Source organism: Marmota marmota, unplaced genomic scaffold (genome assembly GCF_001458135.2).
Source record: "Marmota marmota marmota unplaced genomic scaffold, marMar, whole genome shotgun sequence".
Lineage (NCBI taxonomy): Eukaryota > Metazoa > Chordata > Mammalia > Rodentia > Sciuridae > Marmota > Marmota marmota.
This window is the reverse complement of record NW_025999949.1, coordinates 37,167,765-37,192,880: the sequence shown is the minus strand read 5'-3', so window position 1 is coordinate 37,192,880 and position 25,116 is coordinate 37,167,765. Positions and strand designations below refer to the sequence as shown.

The window sequence follows — 25,116 nt, the reverse complement described above, 5'->3', positions numbered from 1 at the left end:
CAGTGTCCTGATGTCCAGGGAGGGACCTGACCTCCTAACGGGCTTCTGTGCCTGGGAGGGAGGGAAAGAGGCCTTTGGCAGCTGCAGGGCAGCCCTGCCTTGTGGCCTTGCTGCCAGCAGAGGGCGCACTTGCCTCTCTTATTCTTAAGTCCACCTTTTTCTAGTAATTGATTGCCTAATTTCCTCTTTATGTGAAAGAAAGCAGATATCAAGTAATTTGCAGCAATAACCTGCTAATGCTGGGCCAGTATCGAAACTCCCCTGTTCATTTCAAGTGGCAGATAAAACACTAATACATAATTATCCTTGCAAATTGGATTGTTTTAAATAACCAAAAGGCTACGGCCAGGAGAAAGCGATCCCATCTCCCTCGAGTTACTCTTGCAGCGTAATTGCCGCGTTCAATCAATTTCCCTGGCATTAGAAATTCCATCACAATCAACATTAAGCTTTATTCATTGTGATGGCTAAGAGCCGGGCCATTTCTCCTCTTTTTCTTAACTGGCAAAATTAATCAGGGAAAAGATTTTAAACATTTACCCGTGCGAAAGAGGTCAGCCCTGCCACTATATTGCTCAGCAGATAAGGGGGCTAATAAAAAGAAAATTGAATTACTAATGATCACCAGGAACAGAGTATATAAAACCTGGCAATCGCCAGTTCAGGAGAAGGGAGAATCAATTTTCTTGGGACAAGGTGCGCTCATTTTTTATTTTGGCGCATATTATCAGCAATTTAATTTGAGAGCACATAAACAGGAGGAAACAGTTAGGGAATAATGAGCCCCGAGGTGTAAAGTGCCGCAGGATATATGCTGTACACAATTTATTTGGCACAACAGATAATCACTTTAATTGAATTCAAAACTGCATTGTTCAGCAGCCGTGCGGCCGCTCAGCCCGAGGACTGAGAGTGTCAGGAAGGTTCCAGCCTGACTCAGGGAGTCCCTTCCTGACCCTGTCTCCTCTGCCTCCAAAGAGTTCTCTGGGCCCCAGAGATTTAGAATCAGAGTTTGACTGGAGTCGGAGGCGGGGGGCGGGGCTTGGGGTACCCTCTTGACCCTATGCCCCTTGTCTCTGTCTCTTCCTTCCCTTTCTCCTGGGGTTGAAGGGTTAAGATTCTGTTGGCCCCTATGGGGCTGGAGCGTGTGGTGGGTCTGAGTGGAGATCTGCCTGATTGTCATGGATATTGCAGGAGAGTCTGGGGCAAGGGGGGCGAGACCTTTAGGGTTCGCAAAGTGGTGCCTGATTTACTGTCCCCGTAATTCTTGCCATCAGTTACCCAGTGTGATAACCATCCATCTGGGCTCTCACTCTGGTATGGGCATGTGGGGCCTGAGGGGCTCAGGGTCAGCTCTGAGGCTCATTCTCCTCAGGCCCAGCCAGGCCCAGCCAGGCCCAGTGCTGTGTCTGGCTGCCTGAGGAGACCGTGTAGGCTGCTGAGCTGCCCTCAGCGGGGGTGCTGCCTGGGGTGCTGCGCCCCAGGCTAGGGTGCTGCTTGATGCCAACAAGTCAATGTTTCCTTTTCTCTTGCTGTTCTGGGGCTTGAAGCCAGGGCCTTGGTGTGCTAGGCAAGCCTCTGCCATGGAGCTGCATCCCCAACCCATTTAATTTTGTTTAAAAATAGGGTCCTACTAGGTTGCTGAGGCTGGCCTCAAATTTGTACTCCCTCTGCCTCAGCCTTCCGTCTAGATACTCAGCCCAATACCTAGACCCTTCACTACTCTCCAGTTTGCTGTCCTGCCCTCCCTAGCCCTAGGCTGGCATCACTGTTGTACAGTTGTGTGTCACCGGGCCTGGCTTAGTTGGGGATTCCTAACAGCCACTTGGAAATGTCTGCTGCTGTGTGCCAAGGAAAAGACTTTGTGGAGATCTGCTGGGGTGGGAGGCCCCTCTACTTTTCTGCTCAGGGTTGTGGGTATGTAGTCACAGCCCACCTCTTCTCCTGCTCTCCATGGTGAGCCTGGGGCCCCGCCCAGGAAGCAGCAACTTTGGCAGATGAGTTGCTAGAGTGGAGGGCTTGGATGAGGCCTTGCTGAAGGTGGATGGGGCTGGGGGCTCCCACAGGCATACCTGCCATGGGCAGGAAGGGCTGGGTTTCTTGGTGTTCTTACATGTGACAATTTGTGACAGTAGGCTGGCCCAAGACCTGTAGGTTGCACAGGCTTTCACATAAGCCACCCAGGCAGAATCATCTGCCTCTGGCCTAGAGTTCACTGGCATATGACAGGTGATTCCCACCTTGTCCTTAGTCCACAGTGCTGGCTCTGTGGGTATGGAGGAACGAACCACTTTCATCATTTATGGACAAGAAGCAGGATCACCCTCAGTCACTGGCAGAATGGGCAGGAGTGGATCTTGACCCCCCCTTCTGGCTGGGTGTCACCAGTTCTGGGGCCCACTGCCCATTCTTAGAGTCCAAGCGCTTCAAGAAAGTGCTCAGGGAGTCTTCCCTATGTGACCTCTGTTGACCTCCTCTTAGCTCCCTGCTGCCCTGCCCAGTTTCTAGGCCCTTCACCACTCACCAGTTTGCTGTCCTGCCCTCCCCAGCCCTAGGGCTGTCACCTATGGAGAGGCTGGGGACCCCTCAGGCATACAGTGCTTTCTGGGCACTGATCTGCCCCCCAGCCTCTGTCCACCTGAAGGCAGCCTCCCGAGTCTGTTGGTGGGGGTGTGTCTACAGACTATTTGACACTCTTCTCTCATGCCCTCCTGGCTGTGTGCACAGTGTGCTTAGGCTTGAAGGACCTGCCCATCAAGGCCCTTCCTCCCATCCTTAGAGGTCCCTGGGGCTTCAGGAGTGGAAGCCTGGTCAGGGCAGCTTGGGTCCTTGCCCAGTCCCAGCATGGGCATTGAGCCTTGGCAATGCTGGTGGCCACTTTTCTTCTATGTCAGGCGAAGGCATGGGTTCTCCCTGTGAGGGAGCAGAGAGCTGTGGTCATGGACCCAAGTCCGCCACCTCTCCCTGCCTGTGGGCAGAGGTGTGTGCTGTTCTGCAGCCCCTGCTGAGCAGACAGATGCCATAGAGGACGTGTGCCAGGGTCCAAGGTGCTGGCTTCGAGAGTGTTCACAGTGGCTCGCTGTGCCTGGCACGGTAGGGCTCAGGGCCAGTGTGCTCAGCAGGGAGGCTGAGCTGGGTGACCGCCTCTGTTGCTGGGTGCTGGGAGCAGGCTGTATTCAGGATGCCAGGTACATCCTGACTTTGAGTGTTCAGGCTTGGTGCTGGCATTTGTCTCGCTGGGGAACTTGGGCCCCTTGTGTTTGTAGTGCGGATATCTGATTCCCTATCTGTAAAGTGGCCAAGGGTTGATTCTCCTGGGATTGGGAGGTTAAGGGGTAGAACTCTGGGGTGCTTTGGACCAGCCCTGCATTCCTGCATGCTGTGTGGCTGCTGGAGATGCTGCCTGGGAGCTGTGCTGGCACCTTGGGGGTCTGCGATCCATCATTGCTCACTGGTGTGCAGCTGGGCTGTTCGATTTTACTATGGCGAACACCGTTAAAGGGCGTGAGAGCAGTTAAATCTGGAGTCCTGCTTTCATAAGGGAAAAAGAAAATGCTGAATTAGGCTCTGGGAAAGGCAGCCGCAGCGATCCTTGGATCTTGCATAAATTATCAGGCGTGCTGGAGGCCTCCAGTTTTACGTTTGTCGTGGCCGTTCTAATGAATTATTCCACAAGAATTGGCATGGGATTGCACATGTGTGCTGCTCATGGTGCCATCATAGCCTTGAAGTCAAGACCTGGGGCTGGCTTCCCTTGGTGTCTTGTGCATAGCACTGGTGGCCCTGCTGTCAGAGGGAAGAGCCCCAGCCCAGCATGCCTTGTCTTCCTGCCACTGTCCCTTATTGTGCCATCCCTGCTCTCGTTGGAGACCCAGTGGCACTGATGTGACTCTTGGTACGCGGTCCTCAAGGGCAAAGGGAGGCTGTGTGGCTGGGTCTCTAGCTGGAAGATGGAAGGACCTGGTGGCAGCAGGCTCAGTTCCTGGGATTGGGGTCAGGGGACATTGTGAGCAGAGTGTGTGGTGAGCGTGAGGAGGCTTGAGTTTGTGCACAAGCGGGGCATCATCCTCTGACCCTGGGAGGGCTGTTTTTGAGGCCAACTGCCCCTTTGGCTCTTCTCAGCTCCCACTGTTAAGAATATCTTCCTGCTATAGTGGGAAGCTGCCAGATCCCTCCTGCCCCTTCCCCTGTTCAGGCCAAGTATGTCCTGCCCTCCCGAGTGGGGAGCTGCCATGCAGAGGCGGCACCTGGCCTGGTTCTGTCTAGTGTAGGACACTCAGTGGAAAGAGTTTTGGGGTCCCCTCAGAATTGCACTGCAGGCTCTGGGGCAGTACCCCATGGTTGGTCAGGGGACAACTGGGGCCATGGGGTCTAAGAGATGCCTGCTAAGACTCTGAGGGACATTCGCTAAGTGGGGAGCCCCTCTCCCTGCGCTGTGAGCTAAGCTGCCTGAGAGAGTGCCAGTGAGATCCTCTCTCCAAATAAAGATAAAAGGGGCTGGGGATGTAGCTCAGTGGTAAAGTGTCCCTGGTGCAGTCACCAGTGCCAAAAAAAAAAAAGCGTGGTCTTCAGCAGTTGTGTTCAGTGCCAGAAAGTCAGTGTTGGTTGTGCTGTTGAAGTCCTGTGTTCTTACAACTCTGGAGGGGAGGGCTGATTCTGGTTTTCCACTGTCTAACACAGGGTTGTGTTAGAATCTTCCAGTGTGCTTGTGAATTTCTTCAGTTCCAGGTGTCAATCTGACATTAAATATCTTGAGGATACTTTGCTGGGTGCAGACCAATCTGGAATTTTATTTCCCTAGTGATTGAAGTTTTGAATATTGGGAGGTGCTCTGCGTCTTTTGTAGTGTTCTTTTGTAGTGTTCCTCGCCTCAAAGCCTGCTCTACTGACACTGTGTAGCTACTTTAGTTCATGTTTGCAGCATGTGTGAGCCTACACACATACCTACATGTGTATGTATGAGAAGTTTGTATATGTACACATTTATTTTCACCTTTTCTCTATTATGTTTGGACTTTTTATATAGCAAAGTGTTGGGTTTTTTTTTTTCTTTTCTTTTGGTACTGGGGATTGAACTCGGGGCCACTCAACCACTGACCCACATCCCCAGCCCTATTTTGTATTTTATTTAGAGAAAGGGTCTCACTGAGTTGCTTAGTGTCTCACCAAGCCTGAGGCTGGCTTTGAACTTGCAATCCTCCTGTTTCAGCCTCACCTGCCGCTGGGATTATAGGTGTGTGCCACTGCACCTGGCTAAGAGTTGTTTTTTCAAAATTCTTTCAAAAATATTTAGTCTAAGCAGCTCGGGGGGCTGAGGCAGGAGGATTGCGAGTTCAAAGTCAGCCTCAACAACTTAGTGAGGCTCTAAGCAACTCTGTGAGACTCTGTCTCTAAATAAAATATAAAAAGGGTTGGGGATGTGACTCAGTGGTTAAGTGTCCTTGGGTTCAGTATCCCCAGTACCCCCATCTCCCACAAAATTTAGTATGTACTTTTGATGTGTTAATTAGCATAAATTAGAATCTGCCATTTTATTGTGTACTTTTTGTTTCACCAGCTCTGTATCTTTTCTTTATTTCTTCTTTTGAGATATTTGAAAGTTTTCATTTTACTTTAATGGCTTGTTACTGTGTGTTCTTCATTCTGCATCTAGAAGTCCCCTCAGGTGACAGTGTGCATTTATGTCATCACTGGTGCTTGTACACAGCATGGTCCCTAGTTGGATGGTGGCAGCTTAGAATGAGTCCCTTGGCTTCTCGCCTTCCCCGTCATGCACTGGCATTGTTGTGATGATAACTCTCCCTGTGTTCCAGAAGGCATGAGGCAGAACTTGCAGCCAGCGTCTGTGCGGACTTACTCATGTGTTTGTTCTTCCTTTTCTTTCTATTCCTTTCTCTGCTTATGGTTGAAGAATATCCCTTAATAATGCAGGTCTACTTGGGACCAGTTCCTGCAATATGTGTTTGTTGAAAAAATGTCTTTAGGGGTTGGGGCTCAGTGGTAGAGCACTTGCCTACCACGTGCAATGTATTCCGTTCCCAGCAACATGCACGCGCGCTTGCGCGCGCGCGCACACACACACACATACGCACACCAGCCAGATGTGGTGACGCATGCCTGTAATCCCAGCATGCAGAGGCTGAGGCAGGAGGATCGTGAGTTCAAAGCCAGCCTCAGCAACTTAGTGAGGCCCTAAGCAACTTAGCAAGACCCTGTCTCACCAAAAAAAAAAAAAAAGGCTGGGTAGGTAACGCAGTGGTTAAGTGCCTCTGAGTTCAATCCCTGGTACCAAGAAAGTAAAATAAAAATAAAAATATTGTATCCCACAAATACATAGGATTATTTTATTTTATTTTAGGTACTGGGGATTGAACCCAGGGGGACTTAACATCTTAGCCACATCCAGTCCTTTTTATATTTTCTTTAGAGACAAGAGTCTTGCTTAGGGCCTTGCTAAATTGCTGAGGCTGGCTTTGAACTTAGAATCCTCCTGCCTCAGCCTCCTGAGTGGCTGGGATTACAGGAGCGCGCCACTGCGTCTGGCCATACAATTATTTAAAACAATTTTACATTTGTCTTAGTTTCTCAATCTTTTTTTCTTTGAGAAGAACTCTTGTGCTTGCTTCAGCAGCACATATACCCAAACTGGAAGGATGTACCAGTGAGCGTGGCCCTGCCCAAGGATGGCATGTACGTTCATGACACAGGCCTCGCTCAGTTGCTCAGACTGGGTTTGGAATTGTGATCCTCCTGCCTCAGCCTCCTGGGGAGCTGAGATTACAGGTGTGCACAGCTGCAGCAGAGTGCTTTTGCTGGTTAAAGAATTTTAGGGATGGACTGAGGATATAGATCATTGACGGAGTGCTTGCCTAGCCCATGTGAGGCCTGTGTTTAAGTCCTAGCACTGCAAAAAAAAAAAAAAAGTAAAGAAGAGATTTTAGGATGGCCACTGTTTGTGTGTGTGTGTTCCTTGATGTTCTGTCTCATGGCCCCTGACGTGGCTGCTGCTGTTGAGGCCAGCTGGCCTGCCTGGGAAGGTGTGACCTCTCTCTTCCCCTTGGTACGATTTTCCTCCACCTTTGGTTTTCAGCACTTTTGCTGAGATGTGCTTACGTGTGCTTTTAATTTATTCTGCCTAAGGTTTGCAGTAGTCCTAATTTACTTATTTGCCATTTTGCATTGTATGATTTGCCACTAAATCCATTCCTTGAGTTCTCAATTTCAGTTAACTGTTTTTAAATTCTAAAATTTCTATTCGTCTTTTAAAATAATTTCTAGGTCTCCACCAAAAATTTGCAGTCTTGTCTTTTTAATTCCTTGAACACATATACTTGTCTGTAAAAGTCAGGGTCTGGCTAAGTTGCTGAGGCTGGCCTCAAACTTGTTCCTCCTGCCTAAGGATCTTGAGAAGTGGAGATTCCAAAGGACACACCTAGATTCATCTAATTATTTTTTAGAGAGAGAGAGAATTTTAATATTTATTTTTAGTTTTCGGCACACACAACATCTTTGTTTGTATGTGGTGTTGAGGATCGAACCCGGGCCGCACGCATGCCAGGCGAGCATGCTACCGCTTGAGCCACACCCCCAGCCCTCTAATTATTTTTTAAAGTTCAAGTGTGTAAAAGAAAAAATTAATCTTACTTTATATGTGTGTGGTGCTTATTGACTCCAGGGTCGCACACATGCTAGGCAAGTGCTGTATCCTAAACATACCCTCAGCTCCCTGTCCTTTTAAAGACCACAATTATTGAGATGTCTTTTCCACTGTCTGTTGTTATTTTTCTTTATATGTATTTGGTCATTTTGTGTATGCAAATTTTGGAGATAATTTGAAGCTGGATAATGTCTTCTTCCTCCAGATGGGCAACAGGACCTGCAGAGTCAAGGGCAGTGTGGGGTCGTGACCCAGGAATGAGAATGCCTAGCAGGCTGTCTGGTAGTGTCCTGCTGAGAGGGTGAGCTGGCCTGTACACCTGGAGCCCTGGGCAGCCTGTGGGGCCCTTCATGGGCCTGTACCTCCCCCTCAGCGGCATGGCCCTCATTGCTCACTGTGCCTGATGGTGTAGTATGGTGGACAGGGTCCATGTCAGGACCAGGGGCCGTAGTGGGCAGTCAGAGCTCTTACAGCCCAGCCCTGCAGCTGGTGGTCCACTTTCCCATCTATAGGCAGGTGCATTGGAGCCTCTACCAACTATGGATAGTGAGAGAGGAAGGGCTGCTCTGTGTGTTGGTGACCTGTATCGGAGACCAAGTGGCTCACTGATCTATGGCCTGTCAGGATTCTTTACTGAAGTGGTGGGAGGGCTGCTTGGTGGATGGGCAGCTCCTCACCCTGGAGAGGTTTGTGGAGCGTCCTCGAGTAGCTGGAGTGGGACTTGAGGCATGGAGCTGGGCTGAGGAGGAGGTGCTGTGGCTGGTGCGCCTTGCCAAGGACATCTGGAGTGTAGGTCTGAAAGTCCCTGGGGGCTGCTCAGTGAGGCTGGGTGCTCTCTGATGATGCCCATGCAGGAGGCCCCTCAGGGAACTCCAGGGAGAGCCTAGATTTCAGGGTGGCCCAGGACCCTAGTGCTCAGGCTGTCAGGGAGTGGGGAGTGGTCTCCAGTTCTAACTGAGGTCCTGGACAGGAACTGGCGGCCTCAGGTGCCCTATAGGATGGAGGGGGCTCTGCTGGTTTTAGGTAGGGCTCTGGGTGGGGTCCACTTGTAGGGGTTAAGGGTGACCCACAGGGTGAGGCTAGACTGGGTGGGTCTTGTCCCAACTCTTGCATCCCACTGTGGCTGGGGCAGCCCTCGGCCAGGTAGCCTGGGGAGAGCAGGGCCAGGGTTGATGGGGGACTTCTTCCTGGGAGACCTGGCCAGGCCCTTTTCTCTGCTCCTCGCAGGAGCCACTGTGCTGGCTGTCAGTATTTGCTGGCTGGCCGGCCATCCTCGTTTGGAGCCCCCAGGCCCCTCAGCCTCCCCACCTCCATGACTGCAGCTCCCTGGCCTGTGTACTCCTGGGAGCATGTCAATGTGGCATTCCCTCTTAGGATGGGTTCCAAGGATGGCCTTGCGTGCTGGACTCTGAGCTGAGAGCTTTCCCTGCTTTTGTTGCTGAACCACTTTGGTGGCTCTGCCTAAGGAGGAATACCAGCTGTATGGGTGCCGCTGTTTCAGAAAGGGCCAGGCTGTGTGTGCCTTTTCAGCTGTCAGAGCTTCTAGATGTTAGGAAGATCCTGAGAGAGGAGTCTCTGTACACTGTGACCTTCTGCTCCATGCACTCTGTGTGCTTGGAGAGGGCAGTGGCCAACAGTGCCCTCAGTGATTGCCAACCGTGACTCTGTTGCTGACAAGAAACTTACTCCATGCAGGAGACTAGTGCCTTCGCCAATCGTGAGCAGAGCAGAGCCTCCTGGGTGGCAGAGTCGGTGATGCCAAGAGGGACTGAGAAAGAACAGTAGCCACATCTGGGCCTTGTAGAGCCACCTGGGTATTACCTGCAACGTGGCCCAGAGCTTCCGAGGGCCCATGATCTTCCAAATTTAACAGTCTAAGTGCATAGAATTGATGGAATGTGTAAAGGAAATCTATAACTGGGTACAATGACTATAAATCCAGCAGCTTCTGATCATTAAGTGTCCTGTTATTTGTGGGTTTGCTTGAAAGTCTTTCTCTCAGACCTGGCAGGAAGGAGCCCTGGCTTTGGAGATAAGCCCTGTGCCTCAGGCTCCATTTTGGAGCTTCTGACTTAGGGGGTCTGTACAGAGACAAGGGGATGGGCATGGCCCACATACTTGCTTCCACTGCTGGCTAGTCCTTGCAGCCTTCGGGTAAGATGTCCAGCTCAGGGAGGTGGTCAGGTCATCCTGCTATGGGGGGTCTCCTGGCTAGAGGCAGACTGCTGCCCTCCCCGTTCTCTCTTATCTCCTCCAGGTTGCTGAGTCCCAGAGCCACACAGCCATAGTGCAAGGGAGAATGGCTTGCCCACTTTGCCCTGAGGGCTGCGCATGTGGAGGTATTGGTTCTGTGCCCAGACCTTGCAGGCCCAGTTTTCTCTCCTGGGGCCAGTGGACAGGCCGTCATGGACCCTTTGAGCCACCTTTGCTCTGTATCTTATCTCGGGCTTTACTTTCCCTTCTGTTGGTGTGAAGGGAGTGGGCTCTGGAGATGGGGCTGTGAGTTCTGAGCCCCTCAGCCAGGTGGATGTGGTAGTGCAGTGGAGCCCAGGCCGTGCTGTGCTCCTGCCTGTGTCTAGGCCAGGCCCTCCCTAGGTGGTTCTCTCTGGGGCCATGAAGGTCCCAGCCTGGCTTTGGAGAGTGCATTTCGGTTTGGCAGCTGTTGCGTTCTGGGATCAGCTTTCACCTGTTGCAGCTGTGCTGAGGGGAAGGACTGCAGGAGTGGGGCTCAGGGCCACCTAGGCCTGCTCTGTCTTGGTCACCGTGCTCCAGGGCCCATCTGAAGCATGCTGAGGGGCATCCATGGGGTATGGCACTGTGCGTAGCTGTGTGTGTCCCTAGCACACTTGCCTCTCCCAGCCCATTAACATGTAGGCCTAGAAGGAATCTGGGAGATATGCTGCCCCGAGTGCCCTGCTTGCCTATGTGTGGACAGGGAGACTGCCCCAGGGTCAGGCTGCTGTGTACAAGTTGGGCTGGAACAGACCAGAGTTCTGGCTCCTATCCAGGGCTGTACCCTCCCTCCCTGCATCTATGCAGGTCCTCCAGGCTGCTGTGGGCTCTGTGGCCAGGACTCCCAGCTCCTAGCAGCCTGTCTGTGGGCTCCGCTCCTGTGGGTCAGTCCTGGGCTGCTGTTTTCCTCTCATGCATGGTGTGTTCTGAACTGCCTGGGTCTGCAGCAGCCATGGGACCTGGCAGCTTTCTTCTAATTGCCCTCTCTGCCTCAGCTGCAGAGCAGTTAAGTGGTAGGTGTCCATGGGAGTGAGCAGTAGCCTTGGCTCCTGTGTCAGGGTGAGGCTGCCTGTAGAGAATGGGGCAAAGCATGACTGCAGCTACTTCCTGGAACCCAGCAACTAGAAGAAAGCTTTGTAAAGACTTGGGGGACCCAGCAGCTGGCAGAGACGCTTTGTGTGTGACTCACAGGATGCCCTGGAGTTCTGAATGGCCCTGTGAAGATACCAATGTAGACCATGAGGTGGCTGCAGATTTACACTGCTGCCTTACCTCCTACCCATCTGGGAGCCATGATGCTGACCTGGGAGGGCCTCGAGGATCTCAGCTGGGCCTACAGAAAAGAAAGGAAGGACTGTACACCTTGTAGGGACTCTAAACTGCTCGGCCCTGCTCTGCCTGGGCTTCTGAGGACTTGGGCAGGAAGTGCTCCCCTGGCTGAGAGTGAGTTCTGGGGTGTCTCTGGTGAGCCCCTCTGAGCTGTGGCCATATCACAAATTTCTGTCATTACATGCCTAGAAGGTTGCAATAGGATCAGGGCTCTGTGGGGCATGTGAGGTGCAGGTGGTCATTGCTGGGCCCTTCCTTGGGCCCTGGAGGAGGCTACCTAGCCTCTGTGTCTTCCAGGTGAGTGGGGACAGCAGTATTGTCCCCATACCTGAGCTTAGGAGCCCAGTCAAGTTCCTCCTACCAAGTCTAGTGGGTGAGGTTAGGTGGGCCGCCAGATTGTTGGTGCCCATTTGGATGTTGCAGGCTGGCTGCTGTGCCACAACCCCTGTGGCACCTGAAATACCATTGCCCAGAGTGGGGAGGGGTTGGGGCCCCTGGTTCTCACGCCAGGCAGATGAGTTAGGGGGTCTGCAGCTGATGAGGCCTGTTTGGGGACCTGTCTCCAGCCTGACATTGCAGCTGTTTGCCCTAACCCTAACCTAATGTGGACTGCCCTGGTGTCCACACCCTCCTCAGCCCAGCACACCCCTCGCCTCCTCTCTCCCTTACTCCTTCCTGCCCAGGCCCTTGCAGGGAGGAAGATCCTTTGCTTTCGTAGGCTTGGGTTGGGCTGTGCTGTGCCAAGCCCCTTTCTCTCCGGGACATTCTGTGCCTGGCCTGGTGTGGCTCCCTTGCTCCCTGCTCTAGCAACCTCTCTGCTCCCAGATATCTCTTCCAAGATATCCCTGGGAGCCAGGAGCAGGCACTGCTGCTGCCGCGGCTGGGGGACTCCAGAGAAGAGGATGGCCCTGCTTTCAAGGGCAGTGTTGCCTGAATGGGCTGGCATACCAGCAAAGCTCTATTTCCGGCTGGGGGAGCCCCAGTCTCCCCGTGGTCTTTGTTGGGCTAGGGTAAGAGAAGGTCTTGCCATCTTCTCAAGGGCCCTGGGCTGTGCTGTTAGCTCAGTGCTACATCTCTGTAGGCAGTTTTTGTTTGTGCATGTGTGCATGCTAAAGCAAAATCAAGTGTATAAATGCCTTTTAGAAGCTGTGACATGAGCTGAGGCAGTCCTAAGGGTGTGGCTTTACCCTGCCATCTCCAGCCACCATGGTGGGTGTGTTCCTGGTGCTGTCCACAGGGCAGGCTGTGTGGCCCACAGATGAATGGGGCCTAGAACACCCATTGCCTGACTCCAGGGGCTCCCCTCGCTGCCCTGTAGCCCTGCTCCTCTGGCCACCAGAAAGTCAAGGAGTGGCCCAGAGGGAAACTGAAGAGTGATCAAGAAAGTCTTGGTTGTCTGGGGTTCCGAAGGAACATACAGTTCCCCACTGACTGCAGCTGCTTTGTGTAGATAATGACTCCAGGCTCTCTCAGAAGCGTCTTCCCTGGGCTGTGACTGGGAAGCAGAGGAGAGATGCAGGAGAAGGCCAGCTGAGGCGCACAGGACGCCCTGTTCTGTGGGAGCTACAAGGTGGGACTGCACGTTGAAGCTGGGGCCACAGGACACCTGGCCATTCAGACTGTTGTCTGTCCTCAACCTCAGAGTCCAGCCTGGCACTGTCCATGTAAGGGTCAGGTGCAGCTCATGGCCAGGGTTGGGGGGAATAGTCTCAGTGCTTCCTGGGGCAAATTGAGGCTGGTTCCTAGCCTGGCTACCCAAGAACCACCTAGAGGCTTCAGTGGTTTGGATTCCTGGGCAGTCTCCTGCACACTGGGTCCCAGGGTCCCACCTCCCCTGTGGCACCTAAATCACTGGTGCTCACTTTGAAAGGCCTGAAGCCCTGTGGATGGGCCTCCCCTGCAGCAGTTCTATGATCGAGGGGGTGCAGATCTATGCTGAGGGGCTGCTTCTAAGGTCTGAGGAGGCCCCAGGGGCTCTTCCTGAGTTTCACTTAGGCCTGAGCTGCTGTGCGAGCCCTGGCAGGCCTTGTCCTCTGGGGCTGCCCTGTTACCAACACACGTCTGGGAGTCTGGTCAGCTCATGAGTATAGGGGGCCCAGGGTCCTGGGGACATAACCTGTGGAAAAGAGGGGGCGCCCAGCTGTGTGAGTTGGGATCATGGTGTATATAGGGATAGAAATGCCAAGCTGAGGAGCAAGTTGCCCTTTCTTCCCGTGTGCTGCCATAGCTGGGCCTAGACATTTAGAGAGGGAGCAGGAGTCAGAGCAGGCAGGGTGAAGAGGCCACAGTGGTCCAGCCTGGGCCCCCAGCCCCAGGGAAAAAGTGTCCTATCCCAGGTGCTCCTTGGGATCTGAGATCAGACAGGATGGTGGGGGGAGGCTACGCTCCATCCAGGCAGCCCAGCAGTGTGGGAGCAGTCTGGGTGTGGCCCTGAGCTGGGCGGGGCTGCTGGGAAGGGAGGAAGAGCTGGGGCCCTGAACTTGCCCAGTGAGCTCACGCTGGCCTGGCCCCTTTCTCAGGAAGGCCTGCGGGGAGGTGAGGCAGGGTTCACGCCTGGTTCACACCCTGTCAGGGCCCTGCTCTGGCCCTCACCTGGCCTGTGGTCACCCTCTGAGAATCCCCTCAACTGCCCCTGAACTGTTCACTCCAGTCTGTAGAGGCCAGGAAGACTCCTCAGGTGTCGCCTTCCTGGTCTGACAGGCTCTGCTGACCCACCTTGCGATGGAGGACACGTAGCACATGGGAGACCCTGTGCTGTTGGGCAATGCCACCTCCTTTCTCCCCTGCCCTGCTTTTGAGGTCAGGTAGAGCGATGGCTAAAGGCGAGTGAAGACCCACCCTCTGTAATCTATAGTGACTGTCACACAGCAAACTACTCCCATTTCATACAGGCGGGTCAGGTGTCAGCGCGCGATCGATGGCTTGCGCACAGTAATTACAGGAACTAGCTGCTTGTGTTGCTCGAGTGACTTTAGGAAGAGTAGGGTCTCAATCTTCCCTCTAATAGGGCTCTGACAGTCCGAGGCAGCAGTGGCGGCTTCGGTGGCGCCGTGTCTCAGGCTGACAGTGTTGTCATTAAACACCAGGTAGCGTGGAACAACAGAGAACACGGATCCCACACAGGGGGACAGGGCAACTGGCAGCGGTTATTTGTCATCACTGAGCTGCCCAGACTCGTCAGACTGCCGTGCGGACAGCTGCTTAGGGTGACTTATGGCCCTGTCTGGGCTGCTGTTGTGATTGGATAACCTGTAAGCATTTGTCAAAGATGGATCCCCATTTCCATGGTGTTGCGAGGAAGGCTGGTGAGCAGCCAGCTGTGGGCGGGGGTGCAGGGCTTTCCCTTCCTATGGCAGCCGCTTGCCCACATCACCTGGGGTGCTCCCAAGTGGCTGGAGCTTCTCAGTCCCCAACCAGGCTCCCTGGATGGGCCTGGGTTATGACACTTGATAGACCCACTCCTCCGCTCAGGGCCTGGATCTTTCTGCCATCTCTGTCAGGGGGTGAGCGCGCGCACCTGCACACGCACATTCAAGTCACTATCTTACATAGATTCTGACTGGGAGGCAAGAGGCCTGGCCCTGCAGCCATCTGTGTGACTAGCGTTTCCCTCTGTGCTGGTCAGGTCATGAGGCAAGTTTTCTGCCCATGTGGGATCTTGTAGGGTTGTTCTAGCAGCTGATGAGCCCACTGTCTGCTCTGCCTTGCTAAGTGACCTGCTGGCCCAAGGGGCCTCTGGTGGCCTCAGCATTCAGGATCAGGGTATTTGAGGGTGCTTAGAATGGGATCCAGCTGCCCTTCTTTGGCCATCACTAGGTGTGAGGTACTCAGCCCTCTGCTTATAATAGGCCTGTTCCCGGGTTTGAAGCACTGGAAACATCAAGTGCAAGAAAAGTGGAGTGATTTATTAGACTCATAAAAATTCATACTTTGTGATTCCAGTTATCCCACATCTGAAGCTTGTTAGACCACAGTCCCTGGCAGCTCCTGCCGCGCCAGGGTGGGGGCAGGGTGCTCACCAGCAGCCCCTGCCTTAGCTGCCATCCTGGCTCATTTAGAGAAATGGACAGGACCCTGGAAGCACATGAACGACCATTCTCAAAGGAGGGTGGGCAGGGGTCTTTGTTAGGTGAATACTGCTGAGTTATCATGGCAAGAACAGGAGGCAGCCATGTCCCCTGGTGCCCTCTGCACCTGCAACTTGGACTGGAAGTGGCCTGGAGTTGAGACACTGAGTATGGGTAGGCCCTGGGGTGGGCGGTGCCCCTGTGCGCAAGCAGGTAGGGCTCTGTGGGCACCAGTGGAGTTTGTCATGGAGGATGTGGGGTGCCGCTTCAATTGTTTCCAGGCTGGGGACTGTGGGAGTTGAGCCCTTTTATATCCTTGAGAGGCCCCTGCAAAGGCTGTTTGTACAGGTGCCCACTTAGCCTGGCCCGATCTGGACCTATTTACTGGCATCATGGGCAGGCTGTTCCTCACCTCTAAGGCCTTGCCAGCTTCCCCTAGTATACTGAGAGGCTGGTGTGCCCCTCAGCTCTGCTTTGTGGCTGTCACTGTTGAGTTCTGCGAGGGTGTGGGGGATGGAGGGCTCTCCCCTCTCAGGGCAGGGATGTTCTATCTGAGCCGACCAGAACCAGGCAGAAACAACCCTCTGCCACATCCTCCCCTACAGAACAGTGGAGGGGCCTGGAGGAGGCCTCCTGCTGGGCCCACTTTGCTTCTGCTTTCCCCAGGAGCTGTCTGGCCTCCACAGCCCCCTGGGCCACCAGCAGGGAATGGGTGTCATGCATGATCAGCTCACAGTGCCGTGCTCATCGCCACCGATCACTGCTTCCCCTTGCTGCACCCTGAGGGCCCTGCTACTGGCCACCTGCCAAGACGGAGGGCCAGAGGCAAGGTGGGTGGGGCATTCTCCTGCGGGGGTCCATGCTCTTTCAGGAGGAGAACGGCTGCTGCAGATGTCTGGCTGGGTGCTGGGAGGAGGAGGCAGAGGCTGGGATTCTGGATTGGGCAGGGTAAGGCAGGAGCCCATGGGCAGGCCTGGGTCCAGGCTAAGGGTCTGACCTTCACATCACCTGGGTTCATATGGTAGGGTTGGTTACACTGCCTCTCCAAGACCAGAAGCACAGGGCTCTTCCCTGTCCCTTGCTTGCTGCTCTCCGTTTCATCTCTCTCATCTTCTTCACTTCTCTTCTCCTCTGTCTGGGCCTGTCTGCAGCCATTCTTTGCCATCTGTCTTTGGGAGCTGAGGCATGCACCAAGCCCTGAACTGCCTACCCAGCAGGCTTCCTTCCCCTGGACCTGGGATGCTGAGAAACCACCTTGCCTGGTGTCTGTAGGAACCAGGCTGATGGTGCCTCATATGGGCGCCTCACCCCCCAGACACACCCCTAGGCTGTGAGCTCAGGGGCTTCAGGGCTGGGTCCCTGGGACTGTTATTCCCTCTGGCTGGCCCCAGAGCACAGTGCCCTAGTCCTAGCGTGGTGACGTGGCTCAGGTTGGCACAAAACTGAGGCAGCTACAGGAGTGAGAGATTCAGGCAGGGCATGAGTGGCCCTGCTCCTGTCATTTTACAGGAGCTGCTGGTCAATCTTCCTGGTAAGTGGGTAGCTGAGCCATGGAAGTAGGAAATGACCCCACACAATGTGTCCTTTGTGTGCACTTGCGGTTTGGGCAGGAGCAAGCCTGCTGTGTGGCAAAGCCACAGTCAGATACTAAGGGCTGAGGGTGGGAGGCTCCAGGCTGTGACTCCAGACACGTTTTGTTATGGGTCTGCTGTGGGTGGAGCAGGCTGGGGAGAAGCAGGCCTGAGCCAGGAGGGACCACAGTGGCAGCCTGGGATGGGTGGAGTGGTGGGGTCAGATGGCCTAGGTGTCCCACATGGAGTGTGGGGCCCCACTGTGACATGAGTATTTGAGCTCACGTTATTCGGCTATCTTCTTGGCTTCCTCCCACAAATGTGCACGTCAGATGGCTCCTCTGGAAGCCCTGCCTTTTGAAACATGTCTCAGTGGAGTGGCCCTCACTCTGGGGCGGGGGTGAGACACTGTGATAGGGAATTGGCCGACTTCGTCTTCCACTCCTTGGCTGGATCTTGTTGTGGCTCCAGACCCCGGCAGTCCTCTCCATCCCAGCAGGCCACACATAGGCTATAACGTGCTGAATTGGGCTGCCCTGCCTGGGATACCCCAGGCTTGTGGGTAGGACCTCCCTGCCTGTGCTGGGCAGAGCCTCTCCTACCCCAGGAGAGGCACTTTGCCTATGCCACCCTCAGTGAGGGACAGGAAATCCTGCTGACACTGCCTCCACTCTGGCTGCAGTAATGGGCACTGTGCTCCCGCCAGGCCTGCAGCCTTTGCAGACAGCTCAGATGTACGTCACGGTTTTAAATTCTGGAGCAGAGGCCTCTCAGAAATGTATGCCACACCTTCTGTTTAAGATTTTGTGGCCATTTTTCTAAGAGTGCAATTCAGCAATTGTTGGAGAGGAGGCTGCCTGACAGACCTTGCTGGCACTGCGTGCTGCACTGGCTCTGTAGGCAGGGCCCCAGCGTGCGGGCTTTGCGTGCCTTTGCCTGTGTGAAGTGTGCGGCCCGTCTGCAGCAGCCTAGGGGAACTTGGGGTTCCTCTTGACTGCAGCAAAGGAGAAAGGGCCTCTATTGCCCCCACCCAGGAAGTGGGACTTGGATGGAGTGAAACTAGAGGCCTGAAGGGATGGGAGCCCCATTGTGCGGTCTCGGGGCCCTCTGAGAATCTATCCAGCAGTCACTGAGCTCAGGTTTTTCCTCCCTCCTACTGTTCTCTGCATCTTGCACATTCTGGCCCAGATAGGCTGCCGGGCCCCTCTTCCCACTGTTGTCCAGCCTTGCCCTTCAGCACTCTCTTAACCTGAATAAGGAGGGACAGTATAGTCCCTTAGACTGAGCCTTTGAGCTAGGTGCTTACTGAGTGCTGGGTGAGCACATACCAGCCAAGGTTGGGGGGAGCCTCCCAACTCCTAGCCACCCCCAGCTTTGCTCCCTGCTTCTGCCAGCAGGAGCCAGGGCACTCCTGTCTAGGACTGTCCCTACTTCTTAAGGCCCTGCACTTCTCCAATAATCCTGGCCTGTGCCTGGAAACCTCAGCCTCTCGTGCCCCTTTGAAGCCAGGCTCAGAGTTGCTCTGGAGGTGCACTTCCTGGTGCCACTCATTTTTGGTGTACCCTGCGCTGTGGAACACTGTCTGTTGTAACCACACTGATTGGCAACTAAAGGCTGTTCTGGGAGGAGGCTTCTGCCTTAAGTCCTGCAGCTATGAGTGTGGAGGTGTGGCCACCTGAGCTGTGGGTGGCAGAACTGGTGCCTGAGGTAGATGGAGGAAGAGGCCTTACAGGGGAGGTTGGCACAGGAGAGGTGTGGGTGGTGGTGCATGTGCCCGCTAGGGAGCGCTTGACCTGGGACCTCTGCCTTCCCTCCAGGTTCTCCGTACCCTACCTGTCTATCAAGCACTCAGCAGCCCTCTGCCACCCAGCTGTGCCAGTGGAGGGATGGGGCCCGTGGCTGCTGCTCACTGCTCGCACCTCAGGCTCAGGTCACCTCTCTCAGGGCACGGGTACCAGGATAGGCCCTAGGCTGGCACACAGCTGGCATTTTGTCAGAAACGACAGTGCTGGTGGGGGAAGGAAAGGCCCTTTGGACTACCGGTGCCAGGAAAAGCAGTTAGGGCGTGTGGAAGCTGCTGTGGCTGGTAATGCTGACTGCTCAGGGCTGCTGTGCCAGAGATTGAGGTGGGGTTGGCCCCAGGGCCCTCCCTTCAAGGGGACATCAGAGGCCAAGGGAAAGGGTGCTGTCAGCTGAGATGTAAGTGGACTAGGAGGGAGGAAGGTGTATGGAGCAGGAGAGCAGAAATCAATATGGCTTCTAAAGGGCTGAGCCGTGACAGCCTTTGAGGGCTGTCTTCAGCCAGGGAAGGGTACATAGACAGTTTGGAGATATTGAAGAAGTGTCAGGGTAGCTGTCGATAAAAAGCAGATTAGGCAACATACAAAGAAAGTTGAATCATACCAGATTGGGGGCAGAAGCCTGACCGGACCGAAAGCCTGAGCCCAGCAGCTATCCCTGTGGCCTGCCCTCAGCCCAGGAAAGGCCCTCAGCCTGGGCAACACTGCAGAGGCCTGAGAAGCTAGCACCTGATTGCCCCTGCCCTGCCGACTCTGCCTGCATATGGGCCTACTCCCTAGGGCCCCTGTTGTTAGGAACTTGATGTGGTTTCCAGGGTCCCTTTGGGCAGGTCATATTCTCCCTGGAGGCCCTATCTTCCTGGCCCACTGGCATGGGTGATTCGTAGCTGACCCCTGCAAATTCTGTGCTCAGGTGTGAGTCAGGGACCATTTCCTAGTTGTTTTCATCCCCAAACTGGGACTAGGGGCTTCTAAAACAGGGCAATGGGGACAGCTCCTCCTGTCTTCCTATGGGCCGCCTTAGTACAGAGGCCTCCTGCTCCCCTGCCTGTTTCTGGGGCTCTGGTGTCAGTGGGGTCTAGGGGTTGCTGGACAGGAAGCTGGGTCTGCAGCTTCTTCCTGAGCGCCAACTTGTGTTGTGCTTTCTTGATACAGCTGGTGCTGCTTCCTCAGCTCCTAGGCTGGTTTGTGGAGGAGGAGGGGGCAACCTCTTCTCTCTTGGGTTCACCATCAGCCTCAAATGGTTCTTTGCACAAAGTAGTAGTTCCAGGTTCATCTTATTCATTAACCAGTTGTGAAATTAGCAACTCATTTTCTTTAGCTAGTTATTTCCCTTTACGGTTTCATAAAAATCTGAACTGTTTCTCAACTCTCATCTGCACTAAAGCAGATTAAGAGTGTGGCCTTCCAGCCTAGATGCCCTTCAGTAGATGAATGGATAAAGAAAATGGTGTGTGTGTGTGTGTGTGTGTGTGTATACACACACACACACACACACACACACACACACCACACACTGGAATATTCAGCATTAAAAGAGAATAAAGTCCTGGCATTTGCAGGTAAGTGGATGAAGCTGGAGAATATAATGCTAATTGAAGTTAGCCACTCCCCAAAAAACAAATGCTGAATGATTTCTCTGATTTAAGGATGCTGATTTGTAATATGCTGCGGGGGGCGGGGGTGGGAGGATTAAATGAACTCTAGATAGGGCAAAGGGGAGAAGGGGAAGGGAGGGGGCATGGGAGTAGGAAAGACGGTGGAATGCGATGGTGGAATGCGATGGTGGAATGAGATGGTTATAAGTACATGCATGAAGGCACGAAGGATGTGACTCTACTTTGTATACAACCAGAAATATGAAAAATTGTGTTATATATGTGTAATGTGAGTTGTGATGCATTCTGTTGTCATATGTGACAAATTAAAAAAAAAAAGAGTGTGACCTTGGTCTGAAGGACTCCGCCATCTGTGATGGAGCCACCTGAGGAGGGAAAGCCAGGTTAGTGTACCTGCATGCAGACTGTGAGCAGTGGGTGATGGGGTAGAATCTGACTGCTGGGCTCCTGTCCCCTCCTGTTACCCAGTGCAGTCCCACCTCTCTGGGCCCAGTGGCCTCCCTCCCCGTCTGTTCTCCAAGAATGAAGTACTCCTGTACAACTAGCTTTTGGGGTGCCTCAGGCTACCCCTTTGGGCCCCCAGCCCTTCCTGGGAGTAGGGGAGAGGAGGAGGATGCAGTCTGTAGTTGGGCAGTGCTGTGGGCAGGAGCTGGAGCCTTCTGATAGATGGGCTCATATCCCATTCAAATATGATGCCAGCAGTTTTTCTGTAGTTTGTCTTCCATTGCGGTAGTAAAGTTTTTAATTAGGAAAGCTAATGAGATCGATTAGTCATTAGAAGTGACCTCTGGACGGCGGGTGGAGAGGGCTGCGTGTGTGGGCCTGATAACGCGGAGCGGGCATTGGCGGCAATAAAGGCACAAGGGGCTTGATTTGAGTGAAGCGTGCCGTGGGGGATACATCATGCAGAGAAAAAAATCACAGCCCTGGGAGTCTGTAATGAAGGGAATTAAACCAACATCCTATCTAAATAACATGATTATCTACACAAAACCCTCAGCCAGCAAGGGGTGGGCGGCCTGTGTCCTCGAGGAGGAGGGCGAGGCCCTTCCTGTCTGCAAGCTGGGCTGTCCAGCAGCCCTGCAGCTTTGCCTTCTGCCCACGGGGCAGCCCCAGCCTGCTTCCGGAGTCTCTGTGTGTACCAGGCAAAGTCTTAGGAGTCCTGGCTCCTGCCTGTCTCTGGGGCCTGGCCCAGGTCGACCCCACAGCCCATTTGTTTAGCTTGTGTCCTCTAGGGTCACTGAGTGCATTCACACTGCCATCTGGGAAGGGCAGGACGAAGTCCCCCGCTGGGCAGGCTGTAGGGGACGTAGCTCCACTGTGGGGCCAGCGAGGGTTGTGTCCTCCCTTCTGTGTCCCACTCCGATGGGAGGCCTGCCCCCCAGGACCACAGGAGAGGTGAGGATTTGTGGGAAGCACACCTCCCAACCCTGACCAGTGACTAGAGGCCACTTTCTAAAAGGGGGTCAGCTTTGTTACTTGTATTTTCTTGGCAGGGTCATTGGGCTCTAGTGAGTCAGCGCAGGAAGTTAGTGAAGACGTCTGACCTGATGGTGGGCCCAGCAGGTAGGGCAGGCCAGAGCCTCAGCTCCTTGCTGCCATCCAGGTGCTGCCTGCTCCTGTCTGTTCCATCTGGGGACGAGCTTCTGGAATTCAGAGTGGTGTCCTCTGGGTAGTGGGGGCAAGGGGCTTCCTAGAGGAGGTAGTATCTGCCAGACCAGGGGGAGAAAATGGACTTTGACCTCTGAGGTCAGGATAAGGTGAAGATGTGCATTGGGGATTGGGAGCAGAGCCTGGCCACGTCTGGGGACTCCCTGGCCCAGGCTAAAGGAGGGAAGCGCAGGCCCCAGTGGGCTAGAGCCTGGCTATGTGGTACCAAGGGGTGTGCCTGTGCCTGGCTTTGTGGTCTGTCCCAGCAGTAAGGTAGGCAGCCCTTGGAGGCCTGAATGGAATGTAGTCAGAGGTGGCTGCAGAACAGCAGGTGGGTGGCCTGATGCCTCCCTGTACACCTGGGCACCCTGGGGTTGGGGAACAGGCAGGTGGAGCCCTAAGCTGTGTTCCGGTGGGTACCCCCTCCCCGGCAAGATGCCACACAAGAGAGTGGGGGAAAGAGAGAAACAGGCAGGAGCTGGACCAGGCTGCCCTCTTCTTTCAGATAGAAGCAGGGAGCCTGGGGCTGGTCTCGTGGGGGCTGAGGTCGGCTTGGGGTTATTGATAACTTAAGGAATCTCATGTTCTTGAGCTCTTAGTTGGAACTAGCTATTATTGATTTTTGTTGGTCTCTCCTTGCTTGTAAGACCTTGAAAATTCAATTCAACAAACATTTATTTATTGACACCCACTATATACCAGGCTGTCCCTGATGTACCAAGCACGTTTAGCTCAGAGCTAAAGATTCATTGGCTTTGGTCTCTCAGGGAGGACCAGGGGATTCCAAGTTCCTGTTTTTCCCCTGCTACCCCAGAGTCACTGTCATCATAGGCTTGGGGGGCGGGAGGCGCAGGCAGGGAAGGGAAGAGACAGCAAGGGGGACAGACAGAGAGAGGGGAGGTGGAGGGCTTCTGTTGCCGGGCGTGGTGGCAGGCATAAGGAACTGGCTGCATCCAGTTGTCGCTGTGGCCTCCCCTCAGTGGGCGGCTGCCTCTAGCTTGTGCCTTCAATCCTGGGGACTAGAAGTGGCCCCATATCCACCACTCTCAGGCCACCTGGCCCCACCATCCCCCTGATCCAGGCTGGGAATGTGCAGCCTACACTCCCTCCCCTTGTGCCACTGGGGCAGGCTCTCTGGGTGGCTTTGCCCTCTGGGTGGCCTTGCCCTCTGCCTGACCCACCAGCATGTGGGCTAGTGGAGGCCTTGGTAGAGGTTACAACCCCAGTAGAAGTTGGGGGGACCCTGAGGGGCTTTTGCCAACATCTGGACGAGGAGGGGCAATAGCACTTCAGGCTGCATGGGTGAGGGCACACTGGGCACGGGGCTCATCTGCTCCCTGCTCTTCCTGAGGACTGCATGGCCATGGTGCCACCTCAGGAGTCTGGGCTGAGGGAGGTTTGCTGGTGCAGAGCTCTGGGCAAGGGGTCAGAGGAACTGTAGCAGCTGCTGCTCTGCATATAGAGCAGGGAGGGGGGGCAGGTGAGGGTCCCCAGGGCAAGGGGAAGCTGGGCACAGACTAGAAGGAAGCCAAGGCCACCCAGGCAGACCAGGCAGGGGCTCCTGCTTGGGGCCATGTGCCCAGGGCTGGAGGGACAGCCATGAGAGGTGGCCGTGTAAGCTTTAATTATCTGGGCAGTTAGAGCTGTACATTATGAAAGTCGGGCAATTAGACTCGTTCCTTGAAGCTATGGAGAAATTGCTGGCTATCAAGTGGAAAGGAACTCAGGCAAAACAGATCCTTGCTAATTGCCTGAAACATTCAGCAAGAAAAAAGCTGTTGTGGATATCGCCCTGCAGAATGTTATGAAAACAGTGATTAAGTACATAAATCTGCCTGGGCTGGTGGTGGCAAGGTGCCTGGAGAGCAGGTGAGCTCTCTGGGGCCCCTCCCACGTGTGGGGCCACAATGCGGGAGCGCCATCTGCCCCAGCCTCCTGTACCAGCCCTGGAGTTTGGAGCCTGGGGGGGGGGATGGGGGTTCCCGGTATGGATGCTCACCTGAGACGCCCCCCTGTGGGCTGTTACCTGGCTTGCTGGGCTTCTCTGCTTTCCCCTAGGCTAGGCGGTCGGTCACTCAGCATTCTCACCCTGCCTGTCAGGTGACTGTGACTGTGAGGATATGTGGAGTCTGTGCCCCACTCTCCTGGAGGCCACACCGAACCCTTGGCTGCCAGGCTCTCTGGGACCATGGGGCCATGTAGGACCAGGTTGGAGCCAGTGGGAGATGTGATGGCCAGCTCAAGGGCAGCCTTGGGCCCCAGGACCCCTGCTGACCTCCTCTAAGCTGACCTGTGTCCTGACTTTTCTCTGTAGTGGCTGGCATGCACACCTTGCGGACTCCACCCGCCAGTAAGGTGATCAAGACTCGCTACCGCATCGTCAAGAAGACGCCAGCTTCTCCTCTCAGTGCCCCACCCTTCACCCTGTCTTCACCCTCCTGGCGAGCCAGGCGGCTCTCACTATCCAGGTAGGAGGACCTGGCCCAGACTCCTGGGCTGTTTGGGCATTGAGGGCTGCAGGTGGGGTCCCAGGGGTGCAGGAACAGAGTGCGCCCAGGGAGCTGCATGGTGTATAGCATGTTGGCTGGCAAACAGCCTGTTTTTTCTGTTTGTTGAGCAATTTGTGCACCAGATATGTGGCCAGCTTGTGTGTACTGCACGCACACGAAGACACTTATGCTTGTGCGTGTGCACGTGTGCACACACCCTCCCCTGTTGTTGGCAAGCCTGTTACCTGGTGGGGCCTCCTGTGCAGTGCTATGGAAGCAGCCACTGCCCAGACAGTTGGGGACCCCATGATGGTCTTCCCTTGGTCATCTCTCAGAGAGAAACTTCTGGTGAGAGGCCAGGCCCTGAGTAGCCTGTCTGGAAGCTGCCAGTGTGTCGATTGTCGAGGGCAGTTCTGTGTGGCTCCTCCTTGCCCCGCCCCAGCTGGAGCACATGCTGACCTGCTGCGGCTGCTGTGTCCAAAAGCTGTGGGGGGGTGGGGGCAGGGGCGGGCAGCCCCCAAAGAGGAGCCTGTGCTGCCTTCTTGGGGCCTCCCTCTGGTTGAGGTCTTGCCACCCACTAATAGAGGTGGCCCAACTTCTGGGCCCCCAGAAGCCAGGCCCTGGAAGACACAAGAGTCCCTTCCTTTTGTTGCAGTGGGAGCATCCCACCTCCAGCCTGGGGAGGGGTGGTGGGGAGATGGGA

The 25,116-nt window shown here is 54.6% G+C and overlaps 1 protein-coding gene across 4 annotated transcripts in view; it reads left to right on the top strand.

Moving 5' to 3' along the window:
* Zc3h3 (zinc finger CCCH-type containing 3) overlaps positions 1–25,116 on the top strand; it is an 81,888-nt gene that overhangs the window by 7,145 nt on the left and 49,627 nt on the right. For all 4 annotated transcript variants that reach the window (XM_048802278.1, XM_048802281.1, XM_048802280.1 and 1 more), the window contains exon 4: positions 24,239–24,392. In XM_048802278.1, the coding sequence (XP_048658235.1) occupies positions 24,239–24,392 (154 nt within the window). The remainder of the gene's footprint in view (positions 1–24,238; positions 24,393–25,116) is intronic.